Source organism: Varanus komodoensis, unplaced genomic scaffold (assembly GCF_004798865.1).
Source record: "Varanus komodoensis strain SLA01 unplaced genomic scaffold, ASM479886v1 scaffold19, whole genome shotgun sequence".
Taxonomy (NCBI): Eukaryota; Metazoa; Chordata; class Lepidosauria; order Squamata; family Varanidae; genus Varanus; species Varanus komodoensis.
In genome coordinates this window covers 435,671-450,304 of record NW_025335550.1, presented here as the reverse complement: position 1 = coordinate 450,304, position 14,634 = coordinate 435,671, and the positions used below count along the sequence as shown (strand labels likewise).

General features: G+C 42.9%; 1 protein-coding gene across 1 annotated transcript; it reads left to right on the top strand.

Moving 5' to 3' along the window:
• Positions 1–565: 565 nt before the first annotated feature.
• LOC123022318 (regulator of G protein signaling 9 binding protein) lies at positions 566–7,290 on the top strand. Its single transcript, XM_044427970.1, has one exon. The coding sequence runs from the start codon at positions 881–883 to the stop codon at positions 1,592–1,594; it is 714 nt and encodes a 237-aa protein (XP_044283905.1). The 5' UTR covers positions 566–880; the 3' UTR covers positions 1,595–7,290.
• Positions 7,291–14,634: the final 7,344 nt, after the last annotated feature.

The window sequence follows — 14,634 nt, the reverse complement described above, 5'->3', positions numbered from 1 at the left end:
CCCGCACGGCGTCACCCCTTTCCCGGGACCGGCCGCGGCGGCTGCAGAGCCTTTCCCCGCCTCTCACTCACTCACGAAGTTAGCCGGGCTCTCGTTCCTCGGCGAGGTCCCCTTGGTACCCCCCGCTCCTCGTCATCCTCCACCCCGGCCCCCCTCCGCAGCCTCCGCCTGCGCTTTCCACCAAGCCCGACCTCCTAATTCCTACCCAGAGCCAGCGAGGCGGGTCCTACCCAGCGGGCGAGCCAATGAGCCGGAGCGCTCCTGCAACCGCTCAAGCCACGTCGGCGCAAGCGGCCGCCGAAGAAGGAGGAGCCCGCCGAGGAGGAGGTGCCGCCGCGCCAGGCGGGGAGAGCGAGCGGATCCGCGGCGGCGAGCTGCTGTGTGAGGCTACTTCCTGCCGGAGCTCCATGTGACCGCGCCTCGGGCTCCCGCTGCGCGCTATTTATCGCTGGCCGCCCGGGCGCTGCTCGGGAGAGGGAGGCGCGCGCGCCCGGCTGCAGCCGCGGCGGCGTCGCGCGTTTAAAGGGGGCGAGCGGGGCTGCCTCCCGCGCCCGAGGACGAGTCGAGCGGATCGAGAGGCGATCGGCGTGGGACTTCGTGCGCCTCGCCCGCCCTTCCTTTCCGAAGACTGCACACCGGTTCCCGGGGATGTTTGCGAGCCGCCAGCGAGGGGCGATGGTGTGTCTCGCTCGCCAGGGCGCGCTCCAAAGCTCCGGGCTTCTCGTCGCCGCCAGAGCGCCGCAGGCTTAAGGCTCTGGCCATGTGCCCGAAGCGGCTGGGGAACCGCCGGGGCTGAGCTTCAGGGGCTCGAGCGTGGACGGAGGGCGCGCGCGGTCGCCAGCAGCGGCCGCGGCCCGGCTCTCTTCTCCAGCGGCGCGCCATGGTGAAGGAGGAGTGCAAAGTGCTGCTGGACGCGCTCAGCAAAGTGACCGCTTGTTACCGGCACATGGTGCTGACTATCGGGGGCACCTCGGACTCGCAGAATCTGCGCGAGGAGCTGAAGATGACCCGGCAGAAAGCGCAGGAGCTGGCGGTGGCCAATCGTAACAAACTCACCACAGCCTTGAGGGACAAGACGGTGAGCAAGGAGGACCGGGCGGAGTTCGAGAGGCTGTGGGTCATCTTCTCCACCTGCCTGGAAATCCTGGAGATCGATATGCGCAGGGCCCTGGAGCTGGGCCAGGAGTTCCCCCTCAACGTGCCCAAGAAGCCGCTCATCCAGACAGGCATGTGCGGCGGTACCTCCGGGGTGGCCGCCAGGGCCATGAGTGTCCAGAACATGAAATACGAGGCGGATAGCAACATAGATGTGGTGGATTTGAAAGACTTGGAGAATGAGATCAACCAGGTGGGGGAGATGATGTACGAGATGGAGATGAAAGTCAGTGTGCCGCAGTGGACGGTGGAGGCCAAGCAGGACCCCGGGGCAGAGCTGAAATCCACCATCAGCGTGGGCGCCTCCTCTATAGGCATGATCTCCGTGGAGGAGAACAAGTCCTTCTGTGATATTAGCAAAGTGCTGGCAGGCATCATTTTCACTGCTGTGCTTCTGATCGCCATCATCCTGGCGGTGTGTGTAGCAAAACTCTCCTAAGGTTGGGAATCAGACCCCTAAGATTTTTTTTTCTTTTTCTGAATTGGGAGGGGGCAAAGCATTTGCTTCCCGAGGAAAATAAAATGCTAGAATGGCCCTGTGTCCCGGCCAGACCTTAAACTCGGAGGCTGTGCTATATTCCACCTTTAAGTAACTATCCATCCAAGATGCACCTCTGCTTGCATTTCGGAAAGTCATAGAGGCTTCTTGCTGGACCTTTATGGGTAATAATATATAGGTATGACAACTACCAACCACAGTATGGATTTGACTATTAGAGATTGGCTGCTCTCAGGAACCGGAAACAAGTCTTGTGTGTGAATGGGCTCAGAGTGGTCCATGTTTACAAGTTGGTTACAAATTGCACATAAGATTTGGAGGTGAGAATAAACTAGACAACAAACTGGAGAAATTCAGGAATTAAATCAAAGGATATGTTTTCTCCCTTCAAAATACGGCTTTTTTTAACCGCGGAAGCAAAGTTGAGAATTTGTGTTTTTGGAATCAAATAGTATATCAAACTGAGCTATTGGGGGTGGGGAGAGCTAACTGCACTTCTTGGCCCTGCATACAGTATGCAAAGCAATTCATGCTGGTCAAGTTTAAATGCTTTATAACGTACCACACTTATCTACACACACACTTATCTACTGCTTTGAAAACATTTGAATCCTGCTGCACTGAACTCTGTGGGATTTAATTCCAAGTTAATATGCACAAGATCATACTGCACAACTTGACAGTATTTTGCATGGAAGTTGAACAATGGGATTCATGACTCAGTCAAGCTAGAGTGCAACATGAGCATTTAAGGTTTTATTTACAAAATAAGTCATGCTAAATTACATAGGGCTTGCTCCCTGGTAAGTGTGTTGAAGTCTTAAAATTTAAGGCTCCTGTGCTTAATTAGGTTTACTGACTGCAGCCTTGGACTAAAACTTGATATGGTTTGGTAGAAGCAACTTCTGGTTATTTCAGTAGAACTTGTTTTCATCAAACATGTGCCAGGATTGGGATGTCAATGTGACTTAATTCTTTTTAGTTTTATGTGGCAGCATGTTAAAAATAATATTGAACATATGAAGCCACCCCATAGCAAACTAGAACACTGGTCCAGCTAATTCAGTGTAGTCTATGTGGATTTACACAGACCCTCAAGGGTTTCAAATAGCTCTACCTGGAGATGCCAAGGACTGAAGCCTTTAGTTCTGTGGTACACATGAAAGACCTGATCTCACACCGACAGTCTAAGGTTTACACATGTGCACCTATTACTGTTAATGGGATAGGTGCCTGCAGGAATCAAGGAGATTAGAATCAATCGTGTAATCTTGTCATGCCCAAGAAATGGCACTAATGTGAACGTGGATGGCATCATTTGGGCCTGTACCTCATACAAGGTTTTTAAAAGTAAATGGTATTTAATGGAATATAAATCTAGGATCTGAGCTCTAGAATCTGAGCTAAATAGAACAATTTAGCTTTACATAGGAACAGAAATTTATCAGTATCCATTACAAGTATCACTAAGAAGTGTTCTTTGTGGAATTTATAATATTTAGAACATATAAATCCACTGTCTCAAGGATTCACACGGCACATCAAAATTGCCTTTCTTCCTCTGTAGGAAAAAAGGCCCCGCTAAAAATAGCTTGTAATCTAAAGTATTGTAGTTTATTCACCCTGACCTTGTTCAGATAACATGACAACCCGTTGTGGGTTAATTAACACTGCATGCCTGCTGCACTGAGGGTTGTTGTGTCACTTGAACCTGATCAGCCAGAATTGAGGACTAAACAGCCCTTGCCTAATCCACAACCTATTGTAGAGTCATGCAGTGGTTGTTTAACCCTCATGCAGCCCGGACCAGTCTAGCGTCACGTAACAGAAAGTGTTCTAGTTATGGGGTTCGTATTCATAATGGTGGTTGGCACATTTCACAACTCCTTTAGCTATAATTAACCCAAACAGCCCAACAGCTTGTCAAGAACAATTTATTCAACATGCAATTTTCTATTTCACTCATTCAAAACTCCAAACTTTCTTGGCATTTGGATATTGACCTGTTTTGTAACAGTTTTTTCAAACATTATGTATTTTGATAGGTTAATATTTATTGTGAGCTGCTTTAAACACAGTTAAGGGTGTCGTATAAATAAAGGCAGCTGACTAAGAAAGAAAAAGAGGGGCATTGAACGTGCTTAACCTCTTTTGGTAGCAATTTTTCTAAATTTTAAACCACAAAATTAAGCAATTGAAGTGCAAGCCTAGACATGTTTACTCAAAAGTAAGTGCCCCATTTCCTTTGAGCCTTAATTCTGAGGAAACATGCTGATCCCTGCACTGCATATATGCATAAAACCATTTTTGTACAATAGTTGAAGACTGAGTTAATTTGAGAGATGAGATTTACAGGTGAGGCTTGTCTCTGTGCAAACTGTTTATGTGCACAAGTCCTTGAAAGCAGTCATTAACCCCCTGAGTGTAACCAAAGACCTTTCCTGCCACTGTTCAGTCGGTCCATCAACTTCCAGGATGCCGGCAGCCGACTGTACTGTCTGGGGCAATGCAGAGAATGGTAGGAAATTTTTCTGTCTAAATATGCATGCGGGATTCCAATTTAAGCCACTGTTCACAAGTCTGCAAAATGTAATTAATAAGTGTAACCTTAATATTATAACATTTGAAAGTAGGTCCTATTAATTTCCAAGTAACTTCCATATTTTAAATCAGAATGCTAGTCTAATACACTCACAACTGGATACGTACCGTCCATGCCTGTGAATGTCTACTTAGGTCCCACTGAGACCAGCGGATGCTTACAATACTAAGAACACCTGGGAGAAAATCAAAGAAAATAAGACTTCTGATTGTACATGCCATAGGAACAGGCTGCAGGGCTGTAGTGCAGCACGACCCATGGAACACAGTGGACTTAATTTCTGAGTCAACATGTGTAAGAATGGATATACAAGTGGAAATAAGGGATCTGCTTTCATATGCATGTATTCAGATAAAATTGGAATGTGAAGTAGCCTGCAAATCAGTCCCAAAGGTTTTGAATGCATTGTCTTTGAGGGCTACATCGTTTCCATATTAGTTTCCTTAGAATTGTTTGTTTAGGCTTATTTACTTGTGAACTTAACCCTGTAAGTTAAAAAAAATGAAAACTAATAGAACACGTTTCAGGTTAAATATATTCTCAGGTGGCCTTGTGTCCTACATTTTCAATGAAAAATATTTCCGTGCGAATCTGTTCAGAATAAGAGCCTGGCCTATTTTTAGATTGGACTGTTAATCTTCCTAAATCCAACTGAGTTGCCTAAATGGGCTCAGGCCCTTCGTGTTGCAGGCGTGAGGGAAATAGGCTAACAGGACATGTCTCTCAGTTTTGTGGAGGTTGCAACCAGGTAAAAATGCAAAGTCTGCTAACTCAGAAATAAATAGTCCTGTGTTTAGGATTATATACCTAATTATCCTAAAGATATCAGAGGTATTTAATTGTTCACATCTGCTGTTTAATTCAAAAATAGTCCTGAGGAATGGGCTTGGATTTTATTTGGGACCACTGGGATAATGCCAGAGCTATATACTTCTCTTGGTGCTAAAGTACCGAACTCCATAAATGTAGAAAAACCCAAATTGCTGCTATTGATCCATCCACTGTTCACTTGACTTATAGAATCATAGAATAGTAGAGTTGGAAGGAGCCAGAAGGTCATGGGGTCCAACCCCCTGCTCAGGGCAGGACAGCAAGTTAAAGTGTCCCTCTCAGATGGCTCTATTCAGAGGCTCCCATCTTTGGAATTGTAAGGGCTAGATGTTTCACTTTAGTGTAAATAATAGATCTTTTGTGGAAAAACGTTGCACTGAATTAAAACTCTCTCCAGTGGTCTGCAGATAACATTGGTTAAATGCTGAAGCAGTGGAGGGGGAGAATACCAATGTAGGAGAGTAAGTCTCCATATGTGGATTGCTGCTAATAGTATTTTGGGACACAATCCTGTGCATGTTTAAAGGGGGGGGGGTCACAACCCTGCTACTTCCTGCCATACTTGGTGGGAAATGCTGGGAGTCACACGACTTTGTTTCTGTCTAAGCATGCATGGGATTGAAGCCTAAATCAGGAACTAATTTTGTATTCTTCACACATTTTGAACTAAAATTCAAGGGCACAACATGAGTGTTTTTTCTGAAATAACTTATGTTTCCTTTATGGAGAGCTAGTGGCTTTATAGCTCCAGCATGGATGCACTGGTATTTCTTGTTTGTTTTTGTAGAACTGTCAGGTTTATGAGGTGTAAATCTATCCATTTAGCAGGCATACAGGAGTTATTTTGCAAATAAAGCTAGGTGTTACATTCATGACTGCATAAGATATTGCTTGCATAGGGAATTACTTATTCTCCTGTGATGATTTTGTAGTAACGTTTACTTGGAAATACATTCTGTTTACATTAGATGGGCCTATTTTCAAGTATGTTGAATTGGGAGTATTTTATGTGTAAATCAGGAGTAGTCTTTGTACTATTTGCTCTCTCTCAGATTTAGACTTACATCTCATTAACATGCGTTTCTCAAGATCATCTCTACTATCATCTGAGCTTATGTTAATGTGCATGCAGTGTAGAGACAGAACCAGGTCTGACACAGGATTGTCGCCATTTAATTAGCGAATGACCCCAGTGTTAATCTCAAATTTATGCCCAAGACAGTTGTATGTGCAATGTGACTCAGGCCCAGCTGCCTACTGCAGTCTACTAAGCTGAGCAGATGCAGAGGAGATCAGTAATCCACTATCTTTACATAGTCGTGCAGAAGTCATTTTGACAAGTTCAGCCTGCTATGCAATAGCCAATAACACAAAACAATACTTGCTGAAATTCCTCTTCTTTTATGCATCTATGAAAAAGATAGAAGACTTGTTCTCCTTTGCTTCTGCTCTCACTGTGGTTGTAAGAGCAGAAGGTAGCCATTCTAACCAGCTTCTTCTGGGGAATAAATTGCTGGATTGCAATGGTAGCGCAATCCAAAACAGAAACAGTTTTCATGAAAGCCATAAACATTTGTCACTGACCATAATGGAAGCGCAGGACATCTGCAGGCCCTTCTATAAGGTATTTAAAGCCTAAGGGACCAACTTTGATTGTTGAACTATGTCTTTTAAAGTGCATATATTTATCTAGGAGTACTGCAGCCACTAGAAATAGGATCTATTGAATACTTTACCAGTTATTTTGTTCTGAAGTTTGGCTTCTGTTTAAACACACACACACACACACACACACACACTTTTACACTTACATGTAAGGCCTGATGATTCTCTTATGTTTACAGCCTTAGTAATTTTTATTATTTTAAGAATGTGTATTTTCACTGAAAAAGGAATGGAAAGTTGTTGGGTTTATTTTTTATATAAAATACATTTTTTAAGTCACTGTATATTATGACTCTGATTATGATCCAAGAATTATAAATATCAGGAGTCTGGAACAAAATAATAAAACACTTTTGATTTATAATATTCAAATGTTTGTTGGGTCCATATTACAGAATTGTTTTAGTAAGTATGTGGAAGTGTTAAATTATTTTAATGAGCTGGCATCATTCCATCTGCACAAGAGTGTTGCTTTTATGCTCAGAATAAAGCCTGTTACTATTATTTATTTAAAATAAAGTCTGTTCTGTTAACTTGCCTGCCTGTTTCCAGCAGTTATTTTTTAAATAAAATGCCAGATGCATGAGCATAAGCTCATCAGACAAACTGAATTATACTGCATACTGTATCGCTTAGATGATCCAAATAAGGACTGACTGTTAAAGCAAAACTCTATAGGTTTAGATTTGTCTTAAAATCATCTATGCCATATATATTGGCATATAATGCAACTCAGGTGTAAGACGAGGTCAATATTTTGGGCTCTTACATACATTGGCTGTTACATACATGTATGCAGGGCTGAAATACAAAATGCTGAATGAGGGTTCCATTAAGTAGTACCATGTTAAAATATAATCTCATACACGTAACATCCTGTTGCATTCAATGGAGCTTATTCCAAGTATGGGGGTATAGAATTTCAGCCTTAATTTTTATATATTGCTTTAGGGCATAATCCTATGAATGTTTAGACAGGGGAAAGATCCTACAGTTTGCGGCATTGCCAAACCAGAACATTTGCTTGGTTGTAACTTCAAATTACTTTGAATTCAGTTTGCAGAACAGTGGTATCCCAGCTAGTTTTCATATATGCATGATGGCTAAACCATATTAAATGGAGAGTTCTATTTTTTTAAACAGTACAAACTTTTAACGTGTTGAGAACTGGGTTCTAGTCCCAGCTTGGCCATGGAACGCACTGGGTGACTTTGGGCAAGTCTGAGGCTCTCAGCCCAACCTACCTCACAGGGTTGTTGTAGGAAGAAAATGGAGCTATGTAAGCCACCTTTGATGGCAAAAGAAGAAGGGGACGGCAGAGGATGAGGTGGCTGGATGGAGTCACTCAAGCAGTCACTGAAGGTGTGAACTAAGGTGGACTCCGAAGGATGGTGGAGGACAGGAAGGTCTGGAGGAACATTCCTCCAGGATGGGTCAGACGTGACTTTGCTAAACAACAACATCAATAAAGCCACCCTGGGGTCCTCACAAAAGGAAAAAAGTCAAATACAAATGCAAGGTAATACTATTAAATTACTCTAGCATCTTGAATCTTAGAACACAAGTGCCAAAACATACACTAGATTAATCAGGTTTTGTTCACATAAAAATTAACAATTTAGCTAATACCCTGGAAGAGAGAAACAAGATTCAAGGTGATCTTGATAGGTTGGAGCACTAGACTGAAGATAAGGGGGTGGCATAAAAATGCTATAAAAATAAAAAATAAGAGAATGAAATTCAGTTGGGACAAATGCCAGGTTCTGATTCTATGATTCTAAATCAAACGCAGGAGAAAGTACCAGATAATGAAAAATAAAGAGTTTTGTATTGCACTGAAATTCAACATAACAACACCGGAAAAGCCAATTGCGTGAGAGGATTGTTGCTATATAAAAACAAAATCCACGAGGTCTTAAAGCTCCCAGCCTTCTGGCTAAAAATTAAGAGTGCAGAATAATAATTTGTATATAAATAAATGTTTGTGAAGCTCCTCATCAACATATTTACTCTTTGCAGATTTTCATTATATAAAAAGTCATTCAGGAAGTCCACTGGATTATGTTCCTCTAAATGCTTTCTCCCAATACGATTATGTTAGTCTTTTAATGCAGGCTGAGGTCTCGGTGGAATACTTGAACTACACGTGAGCAGTCAGCTGCACTGGTAAGCATACAGTACAACTAGGATTACTGGAGAATGCTGCTTGCAGATCTTGAGTGTTTTTGTGCATATGGCAAGTATCTATTATCATACCTGCTGTTGTTACTGTCATTACATTGCACTTGCATTCCGCCGTTTTTCTTCCTGCAAGGAACCCAAGGCAGCTACCATAGTTCTCCTCTGCTCAGTTTTTACCCTCACAACAACCCTGTGTGGTAAGTTAAGCTGGGAGTTCATGACAATAGTATGATGGGAAATGTAAGCATTATGGTACAAAAAGTGACAACTTTCCTGTAACGATTTTAGCAGAAGGTTAAGACAGACCCATCCGTGTTTTTCTTGGCTTTGCAAAATCCATGTCCACTGCACTTCAGCTCTGGAAAGAACGCAACTGTGCCTGAATACTTCAGCATTTAAAACTAGCTGTTAAATCAGAACCTGTTATGCAACCAAATATATGCATTTATTTAGAACTGTCAGGGGAAACACGGAAGGGTAGCCAGTTGTGCACCAAAACAGGAAAATGCATAATCAGTACAAAAAAAGGGGGGGGGGAGGAGAAACCAATTTGCATAATATTTGCACATACTAGTATATACATAGAGATGATTTCGAAATAAGCATGATTTAAACAGAAATCCAGTTTGTCGTAGCAGCGGTATGCCCAGTGACCTATATGCCTGTTTAGTATCCTTTCCAAGCACTGTTAAAGGGCAGCCTCAAAGCCCCTGCTCTCCTGTAGGGTCTTTGACTGGGCAGCTTCAAACAGACAACCGTCCCTGAAAGAATGTAAAATAAAGGAGTGTCTTTGCTAAAGTAGAGTATCTGGCCACTGTAAAATAACATTTAATGTACAAGTGCAGATGATTTTAAAGTTCTTGACAGAAATGTGGAACAATGGCTAGAATCTAGAAAAATTGCGGCTTCAGATTACGGAGCAGACCGCTGACTCTGCACATTCTATACAAAGAATATATATATATATAATAGCCGTAAATGTTCATTTAAATTGCACCATGTTAAAGAAGAGGACAACCATGGCTTATGCACTCCTCCATACCACCTAACTCTGCTATAGCACTGTTCTGGAAGACAACACAAATACAATAAACATGCCTACAGTGTTTAAATTATGGAAGATATAACTCATACTCGGTGATGATTCCTCACTTTGTATGGGGAATGGTTCCTCTCCTTTAAATTCACTGAAGAAAGCCTTACTTCAGACATTAAAGCATGTACAAGTCTGTAAACCTTTGATATATAATGAACTGGTTATCAGAAAAATTATATCATGTTAAGAATTGCATTTGTTGGTCTTCTCCCCTCTTCCCTCCCCATTTTGTTTTCCTTTGAGACTAAATTTTTCATTTTTAATCTATGGTCCTGAAACATTTTGATTCATGAATCAAAAAATAACAATGCTAAATCAAGAAAAGATGTTAAAGAATCCCCAATTTAGGACAATAATTTTTAAACGGTGCCATTTTAAATTTGTTTACTTGAATGTAGTTTCTACTGAATTCAATGGGACCATAAGGAGTAAGTCCCATAATTTCTTGCCTGTGTGAAGCAGTGTAGCCAAGAGATTACAGAATGTATTAAGATGAATTTCATTATCAACAGTTTGTATTGCTTTACACCTGAAATAATGAAATACTGAATCTAAGAAGAACAAATAGATTGAACAGATGTCCAGTTCTGCATGTGTATGATTACAGCTATGCTGGTTCTTTGCCTGTTTTTCTTTTTTAATGTGATCACCCAGCTGGTTGCCTTTCACTATTCCATTCGGCTGAGCTAGCATTAAAATGCACTCACAGTCAAGCTGTTTGCTAGCCTCAACAGCAGTTTGCAGCATCTTCCAAATTGATTCCCTAACACTGAAAACCTGTTTTAAAATTCAAACTCCATACAAACTAGCATGGTGCAACTGTGCAATGCTAAGAAGAGAGAGTGTTAATTCAATGACTCTTCTCCCCTATTTGTCTGTAATAATTCTCCTGTTTTATACAAATTGTATGGAGGAGAGGGAGACAGCGGAGTGTGGGAATACACTCTGCTTCTCTGGTTACCCATCAAAAGACTTGTTAAATGGTAACAAGGAGAAGCTAATGAATGCATCTCCTAGGAAGGCCACTTATTTCTGTGTAATAAACTAGAGTTTAGGGAAGCAATGAATAGTCTGTTGGATTTTGCTTCAGAAAAGCCAATGTAGTGCTATCTCTACATTTTTTTTTTTTAACTAACAGTTTTCTTCTGCTGCAGTATTAAACAAGGCAATAAGACCCAGAATACTTTATACATTTATCACACCTAGGCTTATTTTTAAATGCTTGTGAGGGACCTGACTGAAGGCAGGAACCCAGGAGGCAGAGAAGAGCAGCAGTCTTGCTTTCCCCCCATTTCTCAATCGCCCCCTCCATGCCCCACTTCCACTGCTGCCATGACTTTAAAAACAAATGAAAAGACAAGCTCAGAACAACCACACGGCAAATATGGTTTATAGTCTGGGTCTTAGATACACAGTGCAGCAATTCTGTGCAGGGTCAGGCATGTTGCAGCCCTCTTGAATTTAGGATTACACAGATTAGTGTCAGCTGTTACTAAGTTCCTGCTATGGGCTTGCTTTAACATCTTACATCTTCTGTGAAAATTAGAGACATGAATGATAATTTCTAAAACAGTTTTAACGGGGGAGGAAAGCACATGGGTAAACAAGCTGGGGTCCAGTCCTCTAGGCACAGCATCTTCTCTACACTGGTCCCATAAATCTGCTTTTGGACAGTCTGGACTTTGCAGAGCCCCAAGATTACCTGGAACTGAGTCTATAAATCCCAGTGAATCCTTTCTGCTTTACTACACCATACCTGTCTGTACTAGGCACCCAAATGCCGCTAGAGAAACAGAGGAAGCAGCCTCAGTGGGGTACAAAACCAAGCCAGTCCCTCAATAATTTCCATCTTTCTGAGCTGGTGCCCTTGTTGGACACAAAGAGTCCAGATCTGGCACACTGAGCCCAATCAAGCACGACAATGGTGAGAGACGGGAAAAGTAGTTTTATTGTCAAGACTAAGTTTGATCACAGCAAAATGGCAATCAACCAAGAACACGTGACGGAGCTCCCTTTTATACCTTGGCTGACCAGGTAGCGAAGACAGTTGCCCATTCATTTGATTGGAATATTTGAATTCAAGTGTCTCCACATATAGCTAGGAGGCTGGGTTACCTTAGGGCTGGGGTGAGGGCTTTTTAGGCTGGGGGGCTCTGGAGAGGGATTCCTTCCCTGGCCACTTGGAAGGCTCCAGTTACACAGCTAGGACTTGAACTAATCAGCCAGCCCCTGCTTAATGCTGGCCAGCCAGGTATGTCCTACACCCTGGTGGCAATGATGCTGGCTGGACTGCTTGCTGATGGCCTGGCAGTTTCACCTGGCAGTCTCCCTGCACACGTTTAAAGACAAAAAAGAAAGAAAAAGGCCACAAGCCACACTGCTAGGAAAGGCCCCACACAGAAGAAGGTTAAGAGGTAGCCAGTCCAGATCACATGCTCCAGTCGGTATCAGTATGTCTGTGCTACTCTGTTCACATGGAGAATTTTAGTGCTTGGAAGCAGGTGGAAAGCTGAACAATCAGCGGTATGTCAGAGGACAGAATTGTGTGGTCCGCCCTATGCCATCTAAACTAGCTTATTGCTACAGCAGACTCCCAACTATCCGGCCTAATGTGGCAGAAGGGCAGGCCGGATAACAAAAAAGCCGGAAAGGCCTGAGTTCTATAAATGCTCACTTCCTACTCCACCCACCCATACCATTAAAAACACCAAAACCCACTCTTACTCATATTTTCTGGCCTCTTAGTACAGGCCAGTACTTTATAAATGTTTGTTATGTACTGTACTGTACGTTTTAAAATTTTATTACAGAAAAGGAAGTCTGAGAGTAAAAATATTGCACACATTTTAAGATAAATGTTATAATGTCTAACTTAATTGCAGGAAACATAAAATCATGTACACTGTACAGTATGAATACATACACTTTTAAAATAAACAAAATATTAACATAAAACATAGGCTTAATTCTTACGAAAATTATTTAAACTTATTTTACTGTTAATTGATAGTTATTTTTTAACTAGGCCGGATAGTACAGAGGCCAGATAGTCGCGAGCCGGATAGTGGAGAATCTACTGTATTAGGTGCAGGGCTTGCAATCCCATCAGCGGTGTTCAAGGAAGATTCAACTGCTTGGGGACATGGAAAGGAGGGGCTGTCATTGTGACTTTTTGCTGTAGGCAGCAAAATACCTGGAGGCAGCCCCGCAGAACTATCATTCCGTCATCACTGTGACATTGTCATATGCTATCCCTATAACATTCAGCCCCCTCATTCCATACTGTAACAGCCTGCACTGCTTTAAGTTCTGAAGCTGATTAAATAAACTTGGTATATAATATTTTTGAAGTGAGTTTGTCCACTCTTCATTTTGCAGGAAAAATGCTATCATATCCATTACCTTGTCCATCAAGGCTTAATAGCATCACAGGGCATGGAACCAACCAAATGACCCTTCTGTGCATTTCAGAAAGAGAATGCAAAGATGTGCAGATAATGTTTTGCACAATCAACAAGCCTCCATTTGTGAGGCCCAGAACTGGACATAGTATTCAGGATGGAGCCCTAACTAGTGCTGAACAGAGATGATTTGGAAGTGATACCTCTATTAATGCAGCCCAGTGTAGCAATGTGATGTAGCCACATCACATTGTTGACTCATTCAGCTTGTGTTCTACAATTCCAAGACCCTTCTTGCGTGTAGTATTGTTGAGCCTTGTATCCTCAATCTTTTAACTGTGCATTTGGTACATTTTCCTGGATGCGGAATTTAGCATTTGTCCCTGTTGGATTTAATTGTTGCTTTCAGCCCAGCACTCCAACCTATCAAAATCACTACAAATTTTGTTTCTTTCTTCTAGGGTATTAGCTATCCTGCCCAACCTTGTGGCATTTGCAGACATGCGATATGTTAGGCTTTAAGTGTGTGAGTGCTCCAAGATCACCCAGTGAGCTTTAGTTTTGAACCCAGGTCCATTACCAATAATTTTATATAATACACCAAGTCATTGTGGTCTTGTGATTAGAGTGTTGTACTTGGGAAGCCTGGGTTCTAGTGCTTGCTCTGCCAGGAAGCTTACTAGGTGACTTTGGACAAGTCCCTGACTCAGCCTCACCTACCTCACAGGGTTGTTGTGAGAATGAAACAGAGAGGAAGAGGATCATGGGCGCCACCTTGGATTCCCCGCAAGAAAATAGGTGTGATGCAAATGTAATAAATAATACTGATGATACAATGATGATGATGTAGTGATGAAATGCATAGTATTTGATGCAGTGATAAATATAATAGTGGCGATACACGTTTCTTTACTTTCCTCTCTTTCCCCATAGAGTTCAAGGACGGCATATAGGTTCCTCCACCGGACTGCCGCAACAGCGCTGTGAGTGTAGCCCTGCCCCTCTTCTGAGCAAGGCGCCGTGCACTGCCGACGGCGGAAATGTGCGCGGGATGGGGACGCTCCACTTTCCAAACCGGCCCTTCCCTCGCGGAGCCGAGCGCCTGCTCCCCAGCCATCCGGGGCCGCTGGGGGGCGGGCACGGCCTGCCGGGAAGGTGACCGCCGCGCCTCCCGCCTTGGCCCGCGCCGGGCGAGGGCACGGGC

What these genes read in the sequence shown, in the direction of transcription:
- LOC123022318 (XM_044427970.1), top strand. Translation starts at nt 881, where the DNA reads ATGGTGAAGGAGGAGTGCAAAGTGCTGCTGGACGCGCTCAGCAAAGTG.